The 19832-nt window shown below is 35.4% G+C and overlaps 2 protein-coding genes across 3 annotated transcripts in view; one reads left to right on the forward strand and one right to left on the reverse strand.

Moving 5' to 3' along the window:
- The window catches only part of LOC121738288, a 110033-nt gene that overhangs the window by 18880 nt on the left and 71321 nt on the right, over positions 1–19832 (forward strand). The gene's annotated exons all lie outside the window — the stretch shown is intronic.
- LOC121738287 (balbiani ring protein 3-like) lies at positions 4322–6563 on the reverse strand. The gene is made up of 2 exons (XM_042130249.1): positions 6548–6563; positions 4322–5529 (listed from the first exon to the last, which is right to left on the reverse strand). Exon 2 carries the CDS (start codon positions 5507–5509, stop codon positions 4337–4339), a length of 1173 nt encoding a protein of 390 aa, XP_041986183.1. The 5' UTR covers positions 5510–5529; positions 6548–6563; the 3' UTR covers positions 4322–4336.

Below are 19832 nucleotides of genomic sequence, written 5' to 3' on the forward strand. Positions count from 1 at the left end.
TTCATAACAAGTTGCGGGGAACACCTAGTATTATCACAAGAAGATTCGCATAAAAACTTTAATGCGCATATTGAAACCTTCATATCTAAAGTAAAGCACTATAAAGGTACCAAACCAGCCCTAACTTGTACTTATTGACCTACAGAACCAGTTCCAGACCTTATCACAACTATCCTGAACTCGATACAGCCGTACTAAATTTAGAACTGACACTAAGTTGGCTGAAGCGCATGTAGTTGTAGCCCGTGATAGAGATTAGAGAACATAAAATATTGAGATAGCGTAAATATTTTGCTACGATAAAAATGTTCTACTAGTTTCTACTAGTAGGTCCTAAGCTTCTGAAAAAATAAACGACTAGAATCTTAGCCAAATTTTTAAGCTATTGCAGAGCTTCCATTTTTGGAATCAAGATATTACGTAACGAAAATAAACTTAACACCCCCCACTCCGACTCTCTATCTACCTCCGTTTCATTTCGGTATACTTCGGCACGATGTTTGTGTGACTCGACGTATGCGAATAATAATTGCATAGTTTGATAAAACATTGGAACTTTACCGCGGCAGTCCCCGAATGCCACACGATTTTTTTTATTTCATTGTCAAAGTCAGAAAAAATATACAAGGGACTCGACATACTAATTATTGCGATGTCAATATTCGACAGTGAAATTAACGAAAACCATTTTGGCAAAGGTCCCTGAGAAAATAGCCAATCGCAAGCGTTGTGTCATCACTCATCAAATTATCACTAATGGCTGGTTTACACGTATTAAGTTGATAAGTAGTTAACCAAATTTTAACTTAATTTTAAGTTATTAATTGCATGTACAAACACAAAATTTAGTAGCAAGTAGCAAGTTCAAATTTAGTTAAGTATAAAGTCATAAGTTAAAATTTAGTTGAATACTTATCTACTTAATACCTACGTGTAAACCAGTCAGTGATGGGTTATTAAATTCATTTATTTCAGATACGGTAGTGAAATAAACAAAATCATCTTAGCAAAATGTCCAGTTTATATTTAACACAAAATAGTTCTATTTCACGTCTGTTATCGAACAGCTACATTGGGCTCGCGGGTTCGACGCCGTGCCGAGTCAATATTAAAGTGCCGTTGTGCATATTGACTAACGGACAGACGACTTTCGATGTAGATAGTCGATATAATATATTATAGCATTGACATAAAAAAAAATACAATAGAATATAGACTAGATATACTATAGATTTCCGCAGAACAACGCTTAAAGAAATATCTAGTTTTACCATTATCACTGTATTTATGTATAGTCTCACGGTGTGTATGTATGTCAGTAGGATCACGCACAGCTGAGGTTGGCATATGTATGCCACCGCTAATAATTCTATGTTATATGCTAATCACTATCTGTGGGATGAATGGAATGGGTAGGATTGGAAACTAGTTGTCACTGTGACAACGGTACGTCAAACTAAGTAAAACCTTGTAAAAACAGTTAAAAGCTAGTTAAAAGTAAGTACTTAATTGTAAATTGAAAGATTTTTGTTACTTTCGGTTTCGGTCGAAACCAAGATAGGCTGGAATTTGGTTTTGGTAATATTTTATATAAATAATTTTTTACCACATTTATATAAATAATGAATTGGGAAAAATAAAACAGGTTTTAGGTGTGTTCCAATAATCAAAACGTAAGTGGATGAAGCAACTAACAATTTGAAAATATTTGTCTTTTGCATAAATGGAGTGGATGTATTACCTCCTCCTTTTTGGAAGTCGGTCAAAAAATCTTTTAAAACGGCATGATTTTGACCTTTTTACTGCAACTCAATAAATCACTCCGACCTTTCGCTTCTTTGTAAGTGAAATTGACCTTTTCAAAGCTTGAATCGAGCAATTTATGGTGAATTTAGCATTCAATAATCTCAGGCGCACTACCGATTTGTAAGTAGAAAATTACTGATTCTAAAATATTATACTATTTAAACAATAATATACTTATTATAAATGCAAAAGTGTCTCTGTCGATCTGTTACCTCTTCACGCCCAAACCGCTGAACCGATTTTGCTGAAATTTGGTACGTAATTACTTTGAGTCCCGGGAAAGGACATAGGATATACTTTTGTCCCGGAAAAAGTAAGGTTCCCACGCAATAAACCAATTTTGGTGTTATCTGTTGCGTGCGTCATCTAGTCTGTTATATATTATTTAGCGAAAAACAGTGTCTTCAAGTTTTCCACAAAATACCTTTTTTATTTAGTTTCACCTTCATTTAGACTTAATCCATTTAGAATCTATTAAAAGTGAAACGTACTGCTCAGGTGCTTAGGTACAATTTGCATTGTCACGGTCCAGATGGTAACGGATCCAGATTGAGATAAGCGAAACAGTTAGGCGGGTACTTAGTTCAAATGTTGAGGTATTTTTAGGGCATTAGACCGCACAAGAACTGCGCAAATTACGGTCGAAAATCTTACCGGTACTAAAAGTACACTGTCAAGCCGCGACTGCACGCATGACGTATCTTTAAGGGTCTTTTGCACTTAATATTTTAATGATATGATGCGGACGTGCCAACGACCTAGTGTAAATAACGGCATAATCTAGAAAAAAATAATATATCTACTACAATTTCTAGGTTAAAGTATTATGTAACATTGTAACATTTGAAAGGTAATATTCTTATTTCTTGTACCGCTTATAATTTGTTAATATTATTTTTTTGTATATTTAATCCAGTGCAGTTTATTACAGCTAATATGATCTAAATATAGAGACCACCCAGGTCCCAGGACCAAAACACCTGATAGAAGTGTCACAACTGACAAGTTAAAAGGTTTAATCTCCAGACATCCTTTAACTGCGTAGTAAATAATGATAAAAATTAATGACAGGATTATAGACGCACTCACGATTTTAAGATGTATAAAATAATTGAAATGGGAGTAGTTTATTAATAATATTTTTTCAATACGTTTATAATAGAGTTCACTGCGAATTTTTTTTCTATGAAATTCTTCATACCCAAACATCATGAATTTGTCTCTACAATAAGTTAAAAATTAACTCTTTTTCTAAGCGGCTCATACACACCTTAAATTATTATCACCTAGTTTTTACACCCTGTTTATTTCTGTATTTAATATTATTTATATTCTGTTGCCTAAGAAACAAATTTTCTCCTGCCTCTCTTAAAATATGCGTGTAAAAGAAGCATAAAGTGTATAAATGTTATTATAATGATATCAACTTCCTTTGTTAAATTTGTTTTTTTTTTTACCGGAGCTCTTGCGCAGGTTCTTGTTTGTGCTGTATGATCATTTCCGAAAATAGCGACACCGGTCCAAACTGGTTTTGATATTTGAGAAGGCAAATTGTTTAATATGATAGCAGATCATCAATGTAGTCTAATATATACATTAAATTAGTATTATGATAATGTATGTGCATATTTTGAAACAATAAGTGGTAAATTAAATGCATCGATAAAAATTATTTTGAACACTTTATTAGGACTAGAGATCACCCAATGGTCGAAATTCGACCTTAGTTTCAACGACATTATTACTACCTTTTACTGAAAATAAATTTACTTTATCATATTTTTTTCAACTCTTGTCTCTGGGACTCAGCTGATCTCAGACTGGCCGTGTAAGCATTGTCTAACGGCCGTTCCCAATATTTGATCTATCTCTGGTTTTGCCCTACTAGAGATAGGAATAGCTCACATTAGACATTAGAGACATATATTTTATGTCAATTGTGAGCTATTCCTATCTCTAGTAGGACAAAACCAGAGATAGATCAAATATTGGGAACGGCCGTAATAGTATCTAAGATTCAATAAAAAAACTTTAATCCATTTTCAATTTGTCAGCTTGTTGTCAACAGACTTCAACCATAAATAAAAGAGTATAATTCGTATGTATAGGCTTGTCACACAATAATCTGTCATTTTCCTTGGTGTGTGTGTTGTAGTGTGTGAACTGTTTTGTATGTTTAAAAAAATGTATGATTAAAGCATAATTTTAAAATAATATTAGCTCGATGCACTCCTTCACCATATAAACTATAACTGTGCAAAATTTCATTCACCTACGTTTCCCCATTTTACGTTAAAAGGGATACAAAGTTTTTGGCTCACGTATTAATATATAGATATCGTAGGTAAAAGCCGCTACTTAGGAAATTAAAAGTAAATAACGATCTTTATTCTAATTTTGTGTTTATTTCTGCAAAAATATAATATATTACGGTCACACTAGTTTAGATAAAAAATATTACCTATTTGCTAAACGTACTCAGAAATTAATATTGTTTTTGTTACGTTTACAGTCATCACATGCTTTATTATTATTGCATGGACATTGGACAATCCTCACATACTTTGTTCTTCACGTCACATTGACAATCTTTGCATGACTTCTTTATATCGCATCGACAATCATTGCATGACTTCTTCGTATCGCATTGACAATCATTGCACGGCTTCTTCGTATTGCATTGACAATTATTGCATGACTTCCTCGTATCGTATTGACAATCAGCGCGTGTCTTCTTCGTATCGCATTGACGATCATTGCTAGTCTTCTTCGTATTGCATTGACAACCATTGCATGTCTGCTTCGTATTGATCTGACAATCATTGCATGTCTTAGTATCGCATTGACAATTATTGCACGGCTTCTTCGTATTGTATTGACAATCATTGCATATCTTCGTATCGCATTGACAATCATTGCACGGCTTCTTCGAATTGTATTGACAATCATTGCATGACTTCCTCGTATTGCATTGACAATCATTGCACGGCTTCTTTGTATTGCATTGACAATTATTGCATGACTTCCTCGTATCGTATTGACAATCATCGCGTGTCTTCTTCGTATCGCATTGACGATCATTGCTTGTCTTCTTCGTATTGCATTGACAATCATTGTTAGTCTTTTTCGTATTGCATTGACAATCATTCCATGTCTGCTTCGTATTGCTCTGCCAATCATTGCATGTCTTAGTATCGCATTGACAATTATTGCACGACTTCTTCGTATTGCATTGACAATCATTGCATATCTTCGTATCGCATTGACAATCATTGCACGGCTTCTTCGAATTGTATTGACAATCATTGCACGACTTCTTCGTATTGCATTGACAATCATTGCATATCTTCGTATCGCATTGGCAATAATTGCACGGCTTCTTCGAATTGCATTGACAACCACTGCAGGTCTTCCTCATATCGTGTTGACCATCATTGCGTATCTTCTTCGTATTGTATTGACAATCATTGCATGTCTTTGAACAATTATTGCCTTGACAACCAACACATTGTTTTGCGTTGTTCATCTTTTTTTTGCACTCGCAATTAACTTGACAACATTGGCAGTTTTTACATCTGGCAACATCAATGAGGCCAACGTACAAACAATTCTTGTCATTTAGGAGGCAATCGCATCTCTTGCTTTCTTCTGCTTGGTCAGTGAAGAGAAGTTTTTCGTATGTAGTCATCTTGCAGCAGGGCATTTTGAATAAATAAAGTGCGTCTGTAAAATAATAGTTGCAAGAAATTATTAACTTTATTATATTAGCGAGAAAAAAAAGAAATATGTACGGTATTTAGGTAACGGGTATCTAATATTTCTGTTTTTTCGCATTGCATCGCATTTCGTATTCAAATCGCTTGTAAATAATTTGGAAATTAATGACAGTTATAATAATTAATTATTTAAGTATACAAAGATTTCATTTAAGTATTATGTGAATTAACTCTGAGCTTGTCCACACGATAAGAACAAAATATTTTATTATGATAAGATTATGAAAAATATATAAGTAAAATTATAAATTTAAATTAAAAGCTTATAACTAGAGAATCTCTGGAAATTAAAATATATTCTAATGGTACTTAAGGCCATCCCCTGAGCAAATGACCTTGACCATACATTTGCTGCGTTGCCGAGATCACGCCAAAATTCATTTTTTTTCTTACTTTATTTCAAAATTGACCTAAAAAAAATGCAAACGTCCAGTACGTAGTTAAAATTGTCGCTCTATTGGCGTGTGTTTCAAATAACCGTAATTTGTAAATACGAGGGAGATACTGAATGTATGCTTGAATTAAAATAAATTGGTATTAATTTGAAAGCTGATACTATCATGACACATGAGTATAAAAAAACAAAAATAGGAAATTAATAACTATGAAAGGAACGTTCATATTATACTGAAGATTATTGCTGTATTTATATTATAAAATAGCTTTAAAATACTGTGTTAATAAGGCTCTAAAAACGGTTAATTACGGTATCTCCGTAGGGGGAGCGCCTTAATGTAGATGTAGGTAAGTAAAGATTTTCTTTATTTTCGTTAGTAATTTTTTAATATTAATTATCAATAAATATTTAATAGAGCAAGTATATTTTTAACGCGAACTAATTCACTAGGCAAATCTTAGCTACAGGCACAAGAACAAACAGATTACAGACATAAATTAACATTAGTAGTTTGCTAGTATACATAACATTAGAATAGGTAATGATTAATTAATATTGTTTCACTCACCTGATATCTCACTGGATCCCGTGATAACAATTGTTGTTCAGTGATAAGAACAGTCGTTTTTATGAGCAAATCACACGTCGTGTGCATCGCCGTGTGATTACACGAACCGTGTGGAAAATTGTTTTCCATGACTCATAATCTAGAAAATTCCAAGTGCAAAGGACTATCTAGGTTCTGTAGTGTTGAAATTTGCACACGTCTCTAAAGTTATTGTAATTTGAAAATGAAAAAGTCGGTTAGATTAGAAATTACGACATATTAATATGATTTATGAATAACTAGATGACGCCCGCAACTCCGTTGCGCCAAAACTCGTTTATCGCGCGGGAACAGTACATTTTTTTCGGGACAAAAAGTATCCTATGTCCTTTCCCGGGACTCAAGGTATCTCCATGCCAAATTTCAGCAAAATCGGTTGAGCGGTTTGGGCGTGAAGAGGTAACAGACAGACAGACAGACACACTTTCGCATTTATAATATTAGTATGGATATGACGAACGACCCTCTAAATATGGTGCGATCACAACATGGTCCTCCGGTAAATTACTAATGCAGTATGGAAGTAAGTAAGTATTATAGTTACTTCTACTGATACTACTTCTACTGATACTATAATAGTACTCACTTACTGCTACTGATACTGTAATAGTATCAGTTGCAGTAGAAGTAAGTGAGTGGTAGGCTAATAGTAGTAGTAGGTACGTTACCGATTGGTAACTAGACTAGTAATTATTGTAGTTATGAGTATTATGTTAATTTATTTCTGAGTCATTTTAAGAACAAAAGAATTTAAGAATCTATGTGTACCTACATTATACATATAATATAGAGTCTTCACTAACGGCCGTTCCCAATATTTGATCTATCTCTGGTTTTGCCCTACTAGAGATAGGAATAGCTCACAATTGACATAAAATATATGTCTCTAATGTCTAATGTGAGTTATTCCTATCTCTAGTAGGGCCAAACCAGAGATAGATCAAATATTGGGAACCGTCGTAAGAGGCCTGTAACTCCTAAAAATACCAAATGCAAATCTTGTGACTAAAAAAAACGTAAACTGTATAATTTGCTAAAACAAGGACGGTGATGAAATTAACAACGTGATAATTTTACTGCCATTAAAATGCCTCACAATGCAAACCTCTCCGGCTTTTGCGCCGAACGACATTTTTAACTCGATCGCATTGATGCGCTTACCTAGATCCTACTCATTAATTTATTCTTAAGTTTTAACTTTGTATCACTTCCGTACTAATTTAAACCTTCCCTTGACTTCCATATGAATATATATCAAGACAAAATTTGACAAATCGGTTTAGCTGTTCTTGAGTTATAGTGAGACCAACTAAATTATAAATTAATTTGAATTTATATAGATTTAATAATAAGTAAGGTCAGCAGTCACCACTTAAATATCGTCCAAATATTGAGTTTTTAAAGAATTTGATTATCTTAACAGAAAATAGAAACTGTATAACTTGGTACTAATATAATTATTCTGTAGTATAACCTCTGTTTTGATAACAAGCTTCCAAAAATATTTTGATTGATTTTGTAAACCGTGATTATATTAAATTTTATTATTATTAAACAACAATTTTCAGTTTTATTTGCCGTATTATTAGCAATTTATTTATTGAAAAATATTATAGTTACTTTATCATGCTACATTTTTTTTACGACCTCTGTGACTCAGTTGGTGGGCTGTTGGTAGCTCAAGCCGGGGCTCGCGGGTTTAAATCCCGCCGACGGAAAAAAAAAGTTTTCAAAGGTCATGGATGCGTATTAAATATGTACGTATCATATTTTATAAAAATCTTAAATATATTATGTAAGTATAGTGAGTATTAAATTTATTATGTTTCCGTTGTTTGGTACCCGTAACACAAGTCCTTAAGGTGTTTACCACGGGGCCAGACTGACGTGGTGCGAAGCGTCCATAGATATTATTATTATAATATACTTATCCAAATTCATACCATTTTTTAGGACGTCCTGTATGAATTGTATGATAGAGAATGTTTGTCATTGCGAATTTCTTAGTTGTATTACTAATACGTATAACGTAGAATATAATGAGATAATAAATCTGCTTTATCTATTTAACGTACACCTTCTACCCACGACTGCGTGGGCTGAGCTTGGTCACCTTGGTGCAGGAGCTATTTGTATTTGGACAGAACTAATGCAATTTCATTTGTAAAATCATTCGTGGGATGTGCCGTTACGTATATGGATTTACGATTGAGTTTAACAGTGTAAAGTACTTTACGCTATTAACTTTACAGATTGAGTCATTCGGTTTACTCCTCTGAGCTGACTTAATCAATATTAGGGTTGATTCAGACCGCAACGCTACTCGTAGATATGCATAATTCTAAAATATGGATTTGACAGATTCGCAAGACGTCTGATGCAATTGAAATCTGTCAAATCCATACACGTTTATGCCGCGCCGCGCCTCGCCTCGCCTCGTCGCGTTGCGGTCTAAATTGACTAAGGGTCAATTCAGACCGATTCTGAATTGACCCTTAGTCACTTGGTCACTTCGAAACTTTACATCGATTTAGTTATGAAAAAGAAAAGTAGTTGGAAAAAAGAAATAAATCACAAGGATTGGTTGAAATGTCATTGCATGACGCATATCCCATTTGTCTAGTAGTAGTCGAACAAGTACATACATCTTCTATACATCTATACTTAATATTATAAAGCGGAAGTGTTTGTTTGTTTGAACGCGCTAATCTCAGGAACCACTAATCCGATTTGAAAAATTATTTCAGTGTTAGACAGCCCATTTATCGAGGAAGGCTTATAGGCTATATTTTATGCTAAGACTAATAGGAGCGAAGAAATAGAGAAAAAGACGCTGGAAATTATTTGAAATTACTTATTTAGAACTACCGGAGCAATTTTATGTTATTTGACACACATGAAGAATAGATCACGTGAAGGGACATAGGCTATTTGCTGCGGAAAAATTTACGGTTTCCGTGAAATTCCTAAATTAGCCGGGGGAAGCCGCGCGGTACATCTAGTATATTATAAAACAAAGTCGCTTTTTTCCCCTCATGTTCCTTTATTCCCTTTAATCTTTAAAACTACGCAACGGATTTTGATGATTCTTTCAGTGTTAGATAGCACATTTATCGAGAGAAGCTATAGGCTATATTTTATCACGCTAAGAATAATAGGAGCGAAGAAATAGAGGAATATATTGTGGAAAAAACGGGGAAAATTATTTGAAAGGGCTAACTTGAACGCGCTAATCTCAGGAACTACTGGTCCGATTTGGAAAAAAAATTTAGGGTTAGATAGCCTATTTATTTAGGAACGCTAATGGCTATATTTTATCACGCTAAGACTAATAGGAGAATGATCATAAGCTATCGATTTTAATCATTTTTTCAGTGGCTATATATTTTATACCCGTGCGACGGGTCGCTAGTTAATTATAATAATACACAACTAGTTGACTTGCGCCGAAATTCGTTTATGGCGCTGGAACCACACATTTTCCGGGATTCAAAGTATCTCCATACAATTTTTTTTTAAACGGTTCAGTGGCTTAGTTCTGAAGTGGTAACAGACAGACAGACGCACTTTCGTTTAGTATGAATACATAGACTGAAAACATCATCACCCTAACTTTTGGCATCACCGCAGTTGGGTAAAAAAAGGCATCGCGGTCTTGATATAAATTTTCTTGTAATACCAAAAGTCACTACACTCAATTTAAATAACATACTGAACACAGCTGGCTAATATCAGGGTATGTAAATGCAGCTTAACATATAACATGTAAATTACAAGTGTTAACATAACTTGTACAACGGGTGTAATTATTACGAAATACCAATACGTGTGCTTAATCTATTTATAATTGTTTAATATCGATGTATGATAGCTGAAGGCGCTAGGATTAGCGTCAGTATGTTATTAGCTATAGGAATTTGATATTTTATATTTATTATTATTCATAATAATAAATAGAGTTGACTAATTTTAATAGTGTCGTTAAGGGCTATACTACTTGTACTATTATCTGTTCTGTGGCTATACTACAGTTATTTATTATTAAATTATTGTTCCTTTCAGTTTCATTTCATGACGAACGGTTTGTTAGCTTAAACTACATATATAATATATAAAACTCAAAGGTGACTGACTGACATGGTGATCTATCAACGCACAGCCCAAACCACTGGACCGATCGGGCTGAAATTTGCGGAATTTCGGGATTTTCTTAGCGGATGCCTACGTCATAATGCATGCATTATGACGTAGGCATCCGCTAAGAAAGGATTTTGATCAATTCCACCTCCAAGGGGTTAAAATAGGGGATGAAAGTGTGTATATATTAATACTTCTTAACGCGAGCGAAGCCGCGGGCAAAAGCTCGTGTGGAATATCACGTAGGTATTGTGCTATATTATTGACCGTCTATAATGATATTGAACGCACCCGTCTTTCAATCTTATTGTCAAATAAGTTGTTCACTAAAATATTCTTAATCGTCCATGACTTAAAGAATAATAGTATAAAATAACCTTTCGTAAATCCAGCTGAAATTCTTAACATAATATGATTATAATACTTAAATATAGATTTATGCTTCTTTATCTTATCAATTACCTAGGTATAGACATATTTACGTGTAATTTAAACTCTTTTTCAATGAAGTAAAAGTTTGTAATTTATGTTGCAGTAAAAAGAGAAAACGGGCGCTCAGTGAAAGCATTAGGTTATGTTTCACGAGAAAATTTGCATCGGCGAGAGTTACAAGTTACAGTGCATTTACAAAACAGACAGACGGACGTTCGATAAATATTCATACTATACTAATGCGAGTGCATCTTAAGTACCAGTCATGTACAAGTAGTAAGTATTAGACACATTGATCCTAAAGGAAAGTTGTGAGGATGAATAGCTTATTGGTAGTCTTTACGCAAAATTATTCAAACTAATTCCAATGAAATTGGGCATTTCAGCAGTTTAGCTTTGGCTACTATTACTATTACTTATCAAGAATATAACAAACATAAGTCCTATCCTGTCATAATTTTTGCACAAATCGCCTTTGCGACCGCCGTTTTCAAGTATTTTCGATAGTACGATGCAGGAATTTGGCGCTAGTTGATTCGCCACAATACAACGATATTAGTACAACACTCATTTTTTTAACTCATTTGTAACAAATAATGCATTCAAGTTTACTATGTATAAGCCTTCAGTCAACTTTGTGGTAACGCACGTTTTCGGAATATATTCGCGCGTGAGTGACGTGACACTTGTCGTGATAAATACTGAATATCAAACGCTGTACCGTTATTGGTTAATATTCCTGATCCATTCAAAATCAACAGTTTTGTCATACTTAGTACAACGTATCGGTGAATACAGTAAAAATTCTTTTAGTGTCGGAGGTATAGATTTTTAGTTTGTTATTTTCATCACATATAACTAATGTTTTAAATGCGAATGTTATAAATAGAAATAAAAATATTAATGTAAACTGGTAAAATTATTTCTTACTAACTTACATACTTAAATATTTTTATTCCTGTTCAGTTTTTAGCGTAGGTGATCCTAAAGTATATACAGTAATATTTACATTTAAATAAGAAGAAAAACATAACCTTCACATATGGAAATGAATGTAGGTGAGCGAGTACTTACGCGTATTATGTGTAATGTAATTTGTAATTAACATAACTTGACGTAGAAAATACGAATAATAATATTTCTATGATGTTATACAAGTGTTGAATCATATAAATATTTAATGGACTATTCAGTTTTTGCAGTCATATTAATTGAAACTATTAAAACTAGTTATTGCGTAATTTTTTTTTGTAAATTTTTAATAGGCAGTATTTTTTTATAGTGCAGCCTCTCCATGTTTCCCGACAATGGACAAATACAAGCGGTTAAGAATAAAAAAACAGTTGAAAAGAGCGATAATATTCGTCTTTAATCTACTACGATTATATTACATTGTCGAGTCATGTCGTGAAATAATGTGGTCATGAAATAATCATACATATTGTAAGCATATTATTGCAGACAGAACTCGGGCACAGTTAATTCTAATAGCCGTACGCCCTGCCCCAGTCTGCAAAAACACAGGGACCAGCCATTCAATTACTCGTCTACGTAATTATTGTGACGTCATGACGAGCAACGGGAACGCATACCAACCACGCGGTGGAATGCCCGGAACTGAGGTTTTACCGTAACATTTTACAAACTATAAGTACAGAGTAATTTTACCTTAGGATCTTATGAAGACGACATCAGATCCTAGATGGAGTATTATATATTTTGCTAAATAAAAATATGTAAGGTACTGTATCAAACTCAAGAGCATGATCGTGATGTCCCGAAAAATTAAGGTCAAAATGAGTATAAACGAGGCAATTTCATACGTAACATTTTACACTTTTGGTGGAAAATTGATCGAGGTTGAAAAGAGTCGCAATTTTTTAATTTTTACCTCTGAAGTCTGCTTATACGATTTGCTTAAAAACACTTGCAACTTAAAAAAAATTGAATTAATTCTTATATAATTTCAACTGCTCTTAAAAACATTTATTTAGCCTGCTTTGTGTAATTTTGGTTCCATATGCTACAATATAAATCAAGATGGCACCCATACAATTAGTATGCGTCAGGCGGATCGCCTCGACACATATGCGAAGGTTCCACCGTATACGGTATCGTTCACGTCAAGGCCACGTAGGTGTTATGACGTAGTTCAAAGAAATTCAGAGAATACGAATATGGTCACGTGGAACTTGTGACGTGGACATCATTCAGGCCGATCGAATTCGGTCAGACTGCCTCCTTCCTCCCGCAATCAAAAATTTAATCATCTCGATTTTAGTAAGATTTGGTACCCCTGATATCGACACTAGCGTGCGATCGTCCTGTGGGTCAATTTGTAACTAAACAGGACCGAGAAATTGATGTTTTGTGAACGCGATGTTGACCTTGATTCGAGTTTGTTTGGGACTTGGGAGTGTGGACAATCGATGCTAAATCAAATCGACATCGAATACTTGTAATCAAAATTGAACGTTTCGGGGTAAGGCCGATAATCGTAGGCTGGTTAACAGAATTATTGAGTTAAAACCGGGTTAACTTTAACCATACGTGCTCTGCACCCGTTATTTTTAATTAATTTAATCAGTTCAAGCAAACGTAAAAACTCACTTGTTACCATTTTACCAATAACAATTAAAGCAATGTGGATCCTCGAGGTCAGAGGTCGAGTCGTGACTCGTGAGGAAGCGCCGCGGGTCGCGATGAAAGTAAGATTGTGTCACCACGACCGGGGCTTTCTCCGCTCCATAGAAGGGTTCCATCCAGAAGCGTAGCGTGCGGGCGGGACCACAGAAATAAATCAAGATAGAACTGCGACGCGCGTGCGTTGCTAAGGAATCGATCGTGTCAATTTTTGTTCTACCTAAATGGTAGAACAAATAACTTACCCGTGGAAAGAAATACCTCCTTTTGACCGATTCACTTTCGTACTTCTGTTTTTACAATTAGACACTGCACAATGAGGCATTTTTGCACAACCACTCCGGTGTAATCAAGTTCGTTCAATAAATCTTGTTCACTTGTGCAAGATTGAAACACGCGTTGTCCACCCGCTTAGCCGTTCTATCTTGATTTATTTCTATGGGCGGGACCCAGACAAGTTAAATAAACATAATATTTTGTTTGGTAAATTTGGCATGGTAAATATTTCTCGGTAAAAAAAAACATAAAATTTACTTTGGGGTGGGGTGTGACCCCGGAGCGCCGTATAATTGGTATGGCATATACGGTAAAGAGCCTACGACGGGTTCCATCGTCAAGTTTCAAAGCAGGACTTCGTGACTCTCTTTGCTTCTGATTAGCAGAGTTTAATAGAATATACATCTCTTATCGTGGTTTCGGTATCATTGAGGCCAATGGCCAAAGTACCTTCCGTTAAAAACGATGAAGTAATTCGTAATCGGAATGTATGGGATTTGACATTAGTCTTCGAAAGTAAAATGTCATTTAGCGATGACTTATGTCAAACCGCATACATTTTGATAACGAATTTCGTCATCGTTTTTAACGAAAGATAAAAATCAGATACGAAAAAATTACTTTATAGTCCCAAAGTGTGTGCGCAATTCGTACACTGGGTTGCGACAGGCGTCTTCAGAGACACATACACTTACTGGTCGTTAGTTACAGAATGAAGAAAGAGAGAGTGCTCTTCAAATAATGTTTACATACGAACGATTACATAATATTTTATCTACTGCTTTTAGAAAATCATCTAGGAAGAAAATATTGTAGAAGCTGCATAGCATCTATAATATTGCACATTCCAGCCTGCAACGGTACATAATTATACATTCTTGTTTATTATACATTGAGCCATGCTTCGGCACGAATGGGCTGGCTCGACCGGAGAAATACCACGCGCTCACAGAAAACCGGCGTGAAACAGCGCTTGCACTGTGTTTCTCCGAGTGAGTGAGTTTACCGGAGGCCCAATCCCCTACCCTTTTCCCTTCCCTACCCTCTTCTATTTCCTTCCCTGCCCTCCCCTATTCCCTTCCCTACCCTCCCCTATTACCCTATTCACGCTTAAAAGGCTGGCAACGCACCTGCAGGTCTTTTGTTGTTGCGAGTGTCCATGGGCGACGGAATTTGCTTTCCATCAGGTGACCCGTTTGCACTTTGCTCGTTTGCCCCCTTATTTCATAAAAAAATTATGATGATATATCTATTACTTTTGTTATTATAGGCTATAATACCAAGCATCAAGAGATATAAAAATTCCTTTCTTTTGGTATACATTTTTTTCTTGATGAAGTACTAAGAAACATCGATTGCAATCTTAATTTTATTTTTAGTATAGATAAATTACTAATTAGTAATTAATTTCTTTCTCCATTTTCGCCAATGATGGACCAATACAAGAGATTGCTAACGTGTAGAAATCGCACGTCTATCATTGCCCAACGGTAATTGGCAATCATGGATGTGAATTGTGATGTGAGACCAGCTGAATGCTGATGCATATGTCCAACAACCAGACAATAGAAGTACCAAATTACGGTGTTAAATGCTGTAAGTTGTAACATTAAGTTATTATATTATGTGTTATAGTTATTACATAGTTTATCGCCCGGGAACCGTACATTTTTATATAATAAGTACGATGTGTCCTTTCCCGGGACTCCAAAGTATTTTGATTTAAAACGTTTCAGTGGTTTAAGCGTGAAGAGCTAATAAATCGACAGACAGACAGACACTTACATTTATAATATTAGTAAGGATGTCAAACAAAAGTTGCACAAGCAAATGAAGCTATAAAATTAGCAAACTAAAGTAGAATATATTATGCATATGCAAATGACGATAATTGCTTAAACACACGTTGGAATTAGTTAAACACGAGATATCTCTGATACAGAGGAAGACACGAATTAAAATATCACCATATTCGACTGAGACCCAGTCCACACGGCGCGTTGCGTCAAAATTGTTAACTTATACTTATTTATAACTAGCTGTCCCGGCAAACGTTGTTTTGCCATATAAATAATTTTAGGTATGAAAAATAAATGTTGGCTGATTCTCAGACCTACTCAATATGCTCACAAAATTTCATCAAAATGTGTCAAGCCGTTTCGGAGAAGTATGGCAACGAAAACTGTGACACGAGAATTTTATATATTAGATAAAATATTTGCAGAACCCATTTGTAATCCTTGACTACAAGGATAATGATAACTATATCATGATAATAATATAAGTATTAAAACTAATCCCCGTCAAAATCTGTTCAGTAGTATCCATTCATGCAAAAAAGTTTTTGAATACTGTAAGACACTAAAGTTTAATCAAAAATAGGTCAAATAATTTCAAATAAAATAAAATATATTTTGCTTTGCGAGCTGAGCGAAAGTTTACCAACTATGTGTTTGTATTTGCTGTGTTTTTTTTTGTGTTTGATGCTGCAAAATTACTTTACTGTTTGTAAATTGTACGTAAAAAAACTGTAAATGCCCAGAAATAAAACATATAAACCAACAAAGGCAGGCCTACAGGCAAACAAACAAATTCAGAAATATTGAAAAATTTATTATTTTCTTTTATTTGTTGCTACTACTATCTATATATTACTAAATATTATGTACTAGCTTATATTTTCATAGCGAATTTTATTTTGTTTTATTTTTATGCGATGTTTATGTTCCAAATATGGTATTTTTTCTCAGTACTCAGAAGCTTTATTTTTTATTTTATTTTGTATGGCATGGCATTGCGACTCGCTTGGCGTTGGCAGCGTATGACTTTTTGATATATTATAGTAATATGTATGATTTATGATTTCAGCTATGTTAGGTTTAAATCCTAGTTATTAGTAACATATTCAAGTAATAAATATTAAATAATAACGAAATATATATATTTGTCAGCCAAACAGTGTCGTAGGGGTTTGTTATAAGAGTTTCCGAGACACCCAACCCGAATTAATTTTTTTTAAAGGTACTTACCGAAGGTATAAAAAATATAAATTACTAGCTGTTGCCCGCGACTTCGTCCGCGTGGACTTTAGTTTATAGCGCGCGGTGTCAACAAAATGTGTGTAAAATTTAAAAACTTTTTAAAACCCTGGTAAGTGGTACCCCTCTTAGGGCCGCGCTACACCGGAATGGCAGCGCTGAAAGTGCTCGCCTCGCCGCTGCCATTCCGGTGTAGCGCGGCCCTTAATTAATCAAAATACCCAAAAACAGCTGTGCAGTGTGCACATAATATATACTAATATTATAAATGCGAAAGTATCTCTGTCTGTCTGTATGTCTGTCAGTCTCGCTTTCACGCCAAACGCCAAAAGTATCTCTGTATGTCTGTCTGTCTGTCTGTCAGTCTCGCTTTCACGCCAAACGCCAAAACTACCGAACCGATTGTAATGAAATTTTGTATACAGATAGTCTAAAGCCTGAGAAAGGACATAGGCTACTTTTTTACTGGAAAAAAGGGTTGTAAGGGGGTGAAAATGCGTAAATTTGTTCAAATTAAGTTAGTTCCAATAGTTCATAATAGATGGCGCCGTGCATCTTCTACATCGCGCTGACGCTTGCTCAAAAGTCTTTCTATAAGACGTGGTATCATCTTACATTTAAGTTTCGATTTTTTTCGATTGTTATATCTATTCTACGGTATTAAATAAGTCAGTACTTTATCTGTGCAGTGACGTAACCTTAAATCTATCAATGATAAATAGTTTATGGGTAAAGTTGTGTAATTGGAGGGCTAAATAAGCTTTAAAATTTGACATAAAATATAAAATTTAATGTAAAAAAATGAAATACTTATTGTGTGCACACTGCACAGCTGTATTGATTTAAGGGGTACCAGGGTTCTTTTATAAAAGCTTTTGACACCAATTTTGTTGACATCGCGCGCTATAAACTGAAGTCCACGCGGACGAAGTCGCGGGCAACAGCTAGTACATAAAATATGTTTAAGATTTTTGAAATTTTATTTTAATACACATCCAAGACCCAGGAAAATTGAAAACTTTTTGTTCCGCCTGCGGGACTCGAACCCAGGACCCCCGGGATGAGCGCTGGCCACGCGCAATGCGAATTCATTTTCATCGAAATTTTCATGGAAATAAGATATTTTCCCACATCAAAATGTAGCCTATGTCCTTTCTCAGACTCTAGAATAACTGTATACAAAATTTCATTGCAATCGGTTCAGTAGTTTTGGCGTGAAAGCAAGACAGACAGACAGACAGACAGACAGACAGACAGACAGAGATACTTTCGCATTTATAATATTAGTATGGATATGCAAACGTACCTGTAAGTTTAAGTATGTCAATAAGGTTCGTTGTTCTTTTTATGGATTTGGCAGAATTCAATTGCGTGATGGCGCATTTTTATTGGTCGATAAGGTCCGCATGCGGGGTGCGGGAGATTTCTGAAACGCATGCCACAGGGGCCGCATTCGGGGAACCGTTTTCATTAGTCGATAGGGCCCGCATGCGGGGTGCGGGAGATTTCTGAAACGCATGCCACAGGGCTCGCATTCGGGGAACCGTTTTCATTAGTCGATAGGGCCCGCATGCGGGGTGCGGGAGATTTCTGGAACGCGTGCCACAGGGCTCGCATTCGGGGAACCATTTTCATTAGTCGATAGGGCCCGCAGGGCTGGGGAGAACCTCTGTGTTTGTCGCCAGTTACAGACGTTCTTGCCATGGAACAACAATTGATGATACGCGGAGCAATTTTGACTGTTTGTGATTTATTGAAGAAGAAACTATTAGCGTCACTGAAGGAGTTTTGGATGCGAACTTTACTGAAAAATAGAAACAGGCAAGGCACGTCAGAAACATTGTGTAAGGAGTTACAATTGCATTTGGAGTGTGATACAGTAGAAGATCATGATATTTTTTTAGATTATCTAATGACTTATTTAAAGATTTATTAAATAAAATAGAAACACGACTTCAGAAAAAAGACACTCAATTTCGTGAGGCATTATCTCCAAGATCTCCTTTGCAGTAGTATGGCGGCCATTGGGAACTGTCGAAAACGTGGCAACTCGTCGTTATCTCGGCTGCGGGGGCTGCCCGCATGCTGTATAACGAACGAGTTAACGACCAATAAAAATGTGCCATTAGTCGGGCCCGCATGCGGGGTGCGGGAGATTTCTAGAACGCATGCTACAGGGCCCGCATTCGGGGAACAGTTCTCATCAGTCGATAGGGCCCGCATGTCTTTCAACTACAACAAGCATTTGTGAATCGAAATTGAATAATGATTATGTATTTGACTCGCGTCCCGCAAGCTGTATATCGACCGATGAATTTCATTGGTCGATATCACGGTCGGTATAAAGCATGCGAGCAATCCCCGCAGGCGGTGTAACGAACACGTATCGACTTGTAACTTTCATTAGATGTTATCTCGGCTGCGGGGACTCCCCGTATGCTGTATACCGAACGAGTTAACGACCAATGAAAATGCGCCATGAGATGTCGTGCATTGTCATGCAAGTTAAACCTTAGTTTAACTTTCATTAAATCAACTGAATTAACATAAAAATAAATCAAAAACTTTTTAATTTCATAAATATAAACGTTATTGCTGCTGCGGAACCCTTCATGGGCGAGTCCACCTCGCACTTGGCCTATTTTTTCATTGAACCAATTCAACAATCAACATATTGATGTAATGATTCAACAATTGGTGCCCACACGCTAAGGCTGCGC

The sequence above is a fragment of the Aricia agestis genome, chromosome Z (assembly GCF_905147365.1).
Source record: "Aricia agestis chromosome Z, ilAriAges1.1, whole genome shotgun sequence".
NCBI lineage: Eukaryota > Metazoa > Arthropoda > Insecta > Lepidoptera > Lycaenidae > Aricia > Aricia agestis.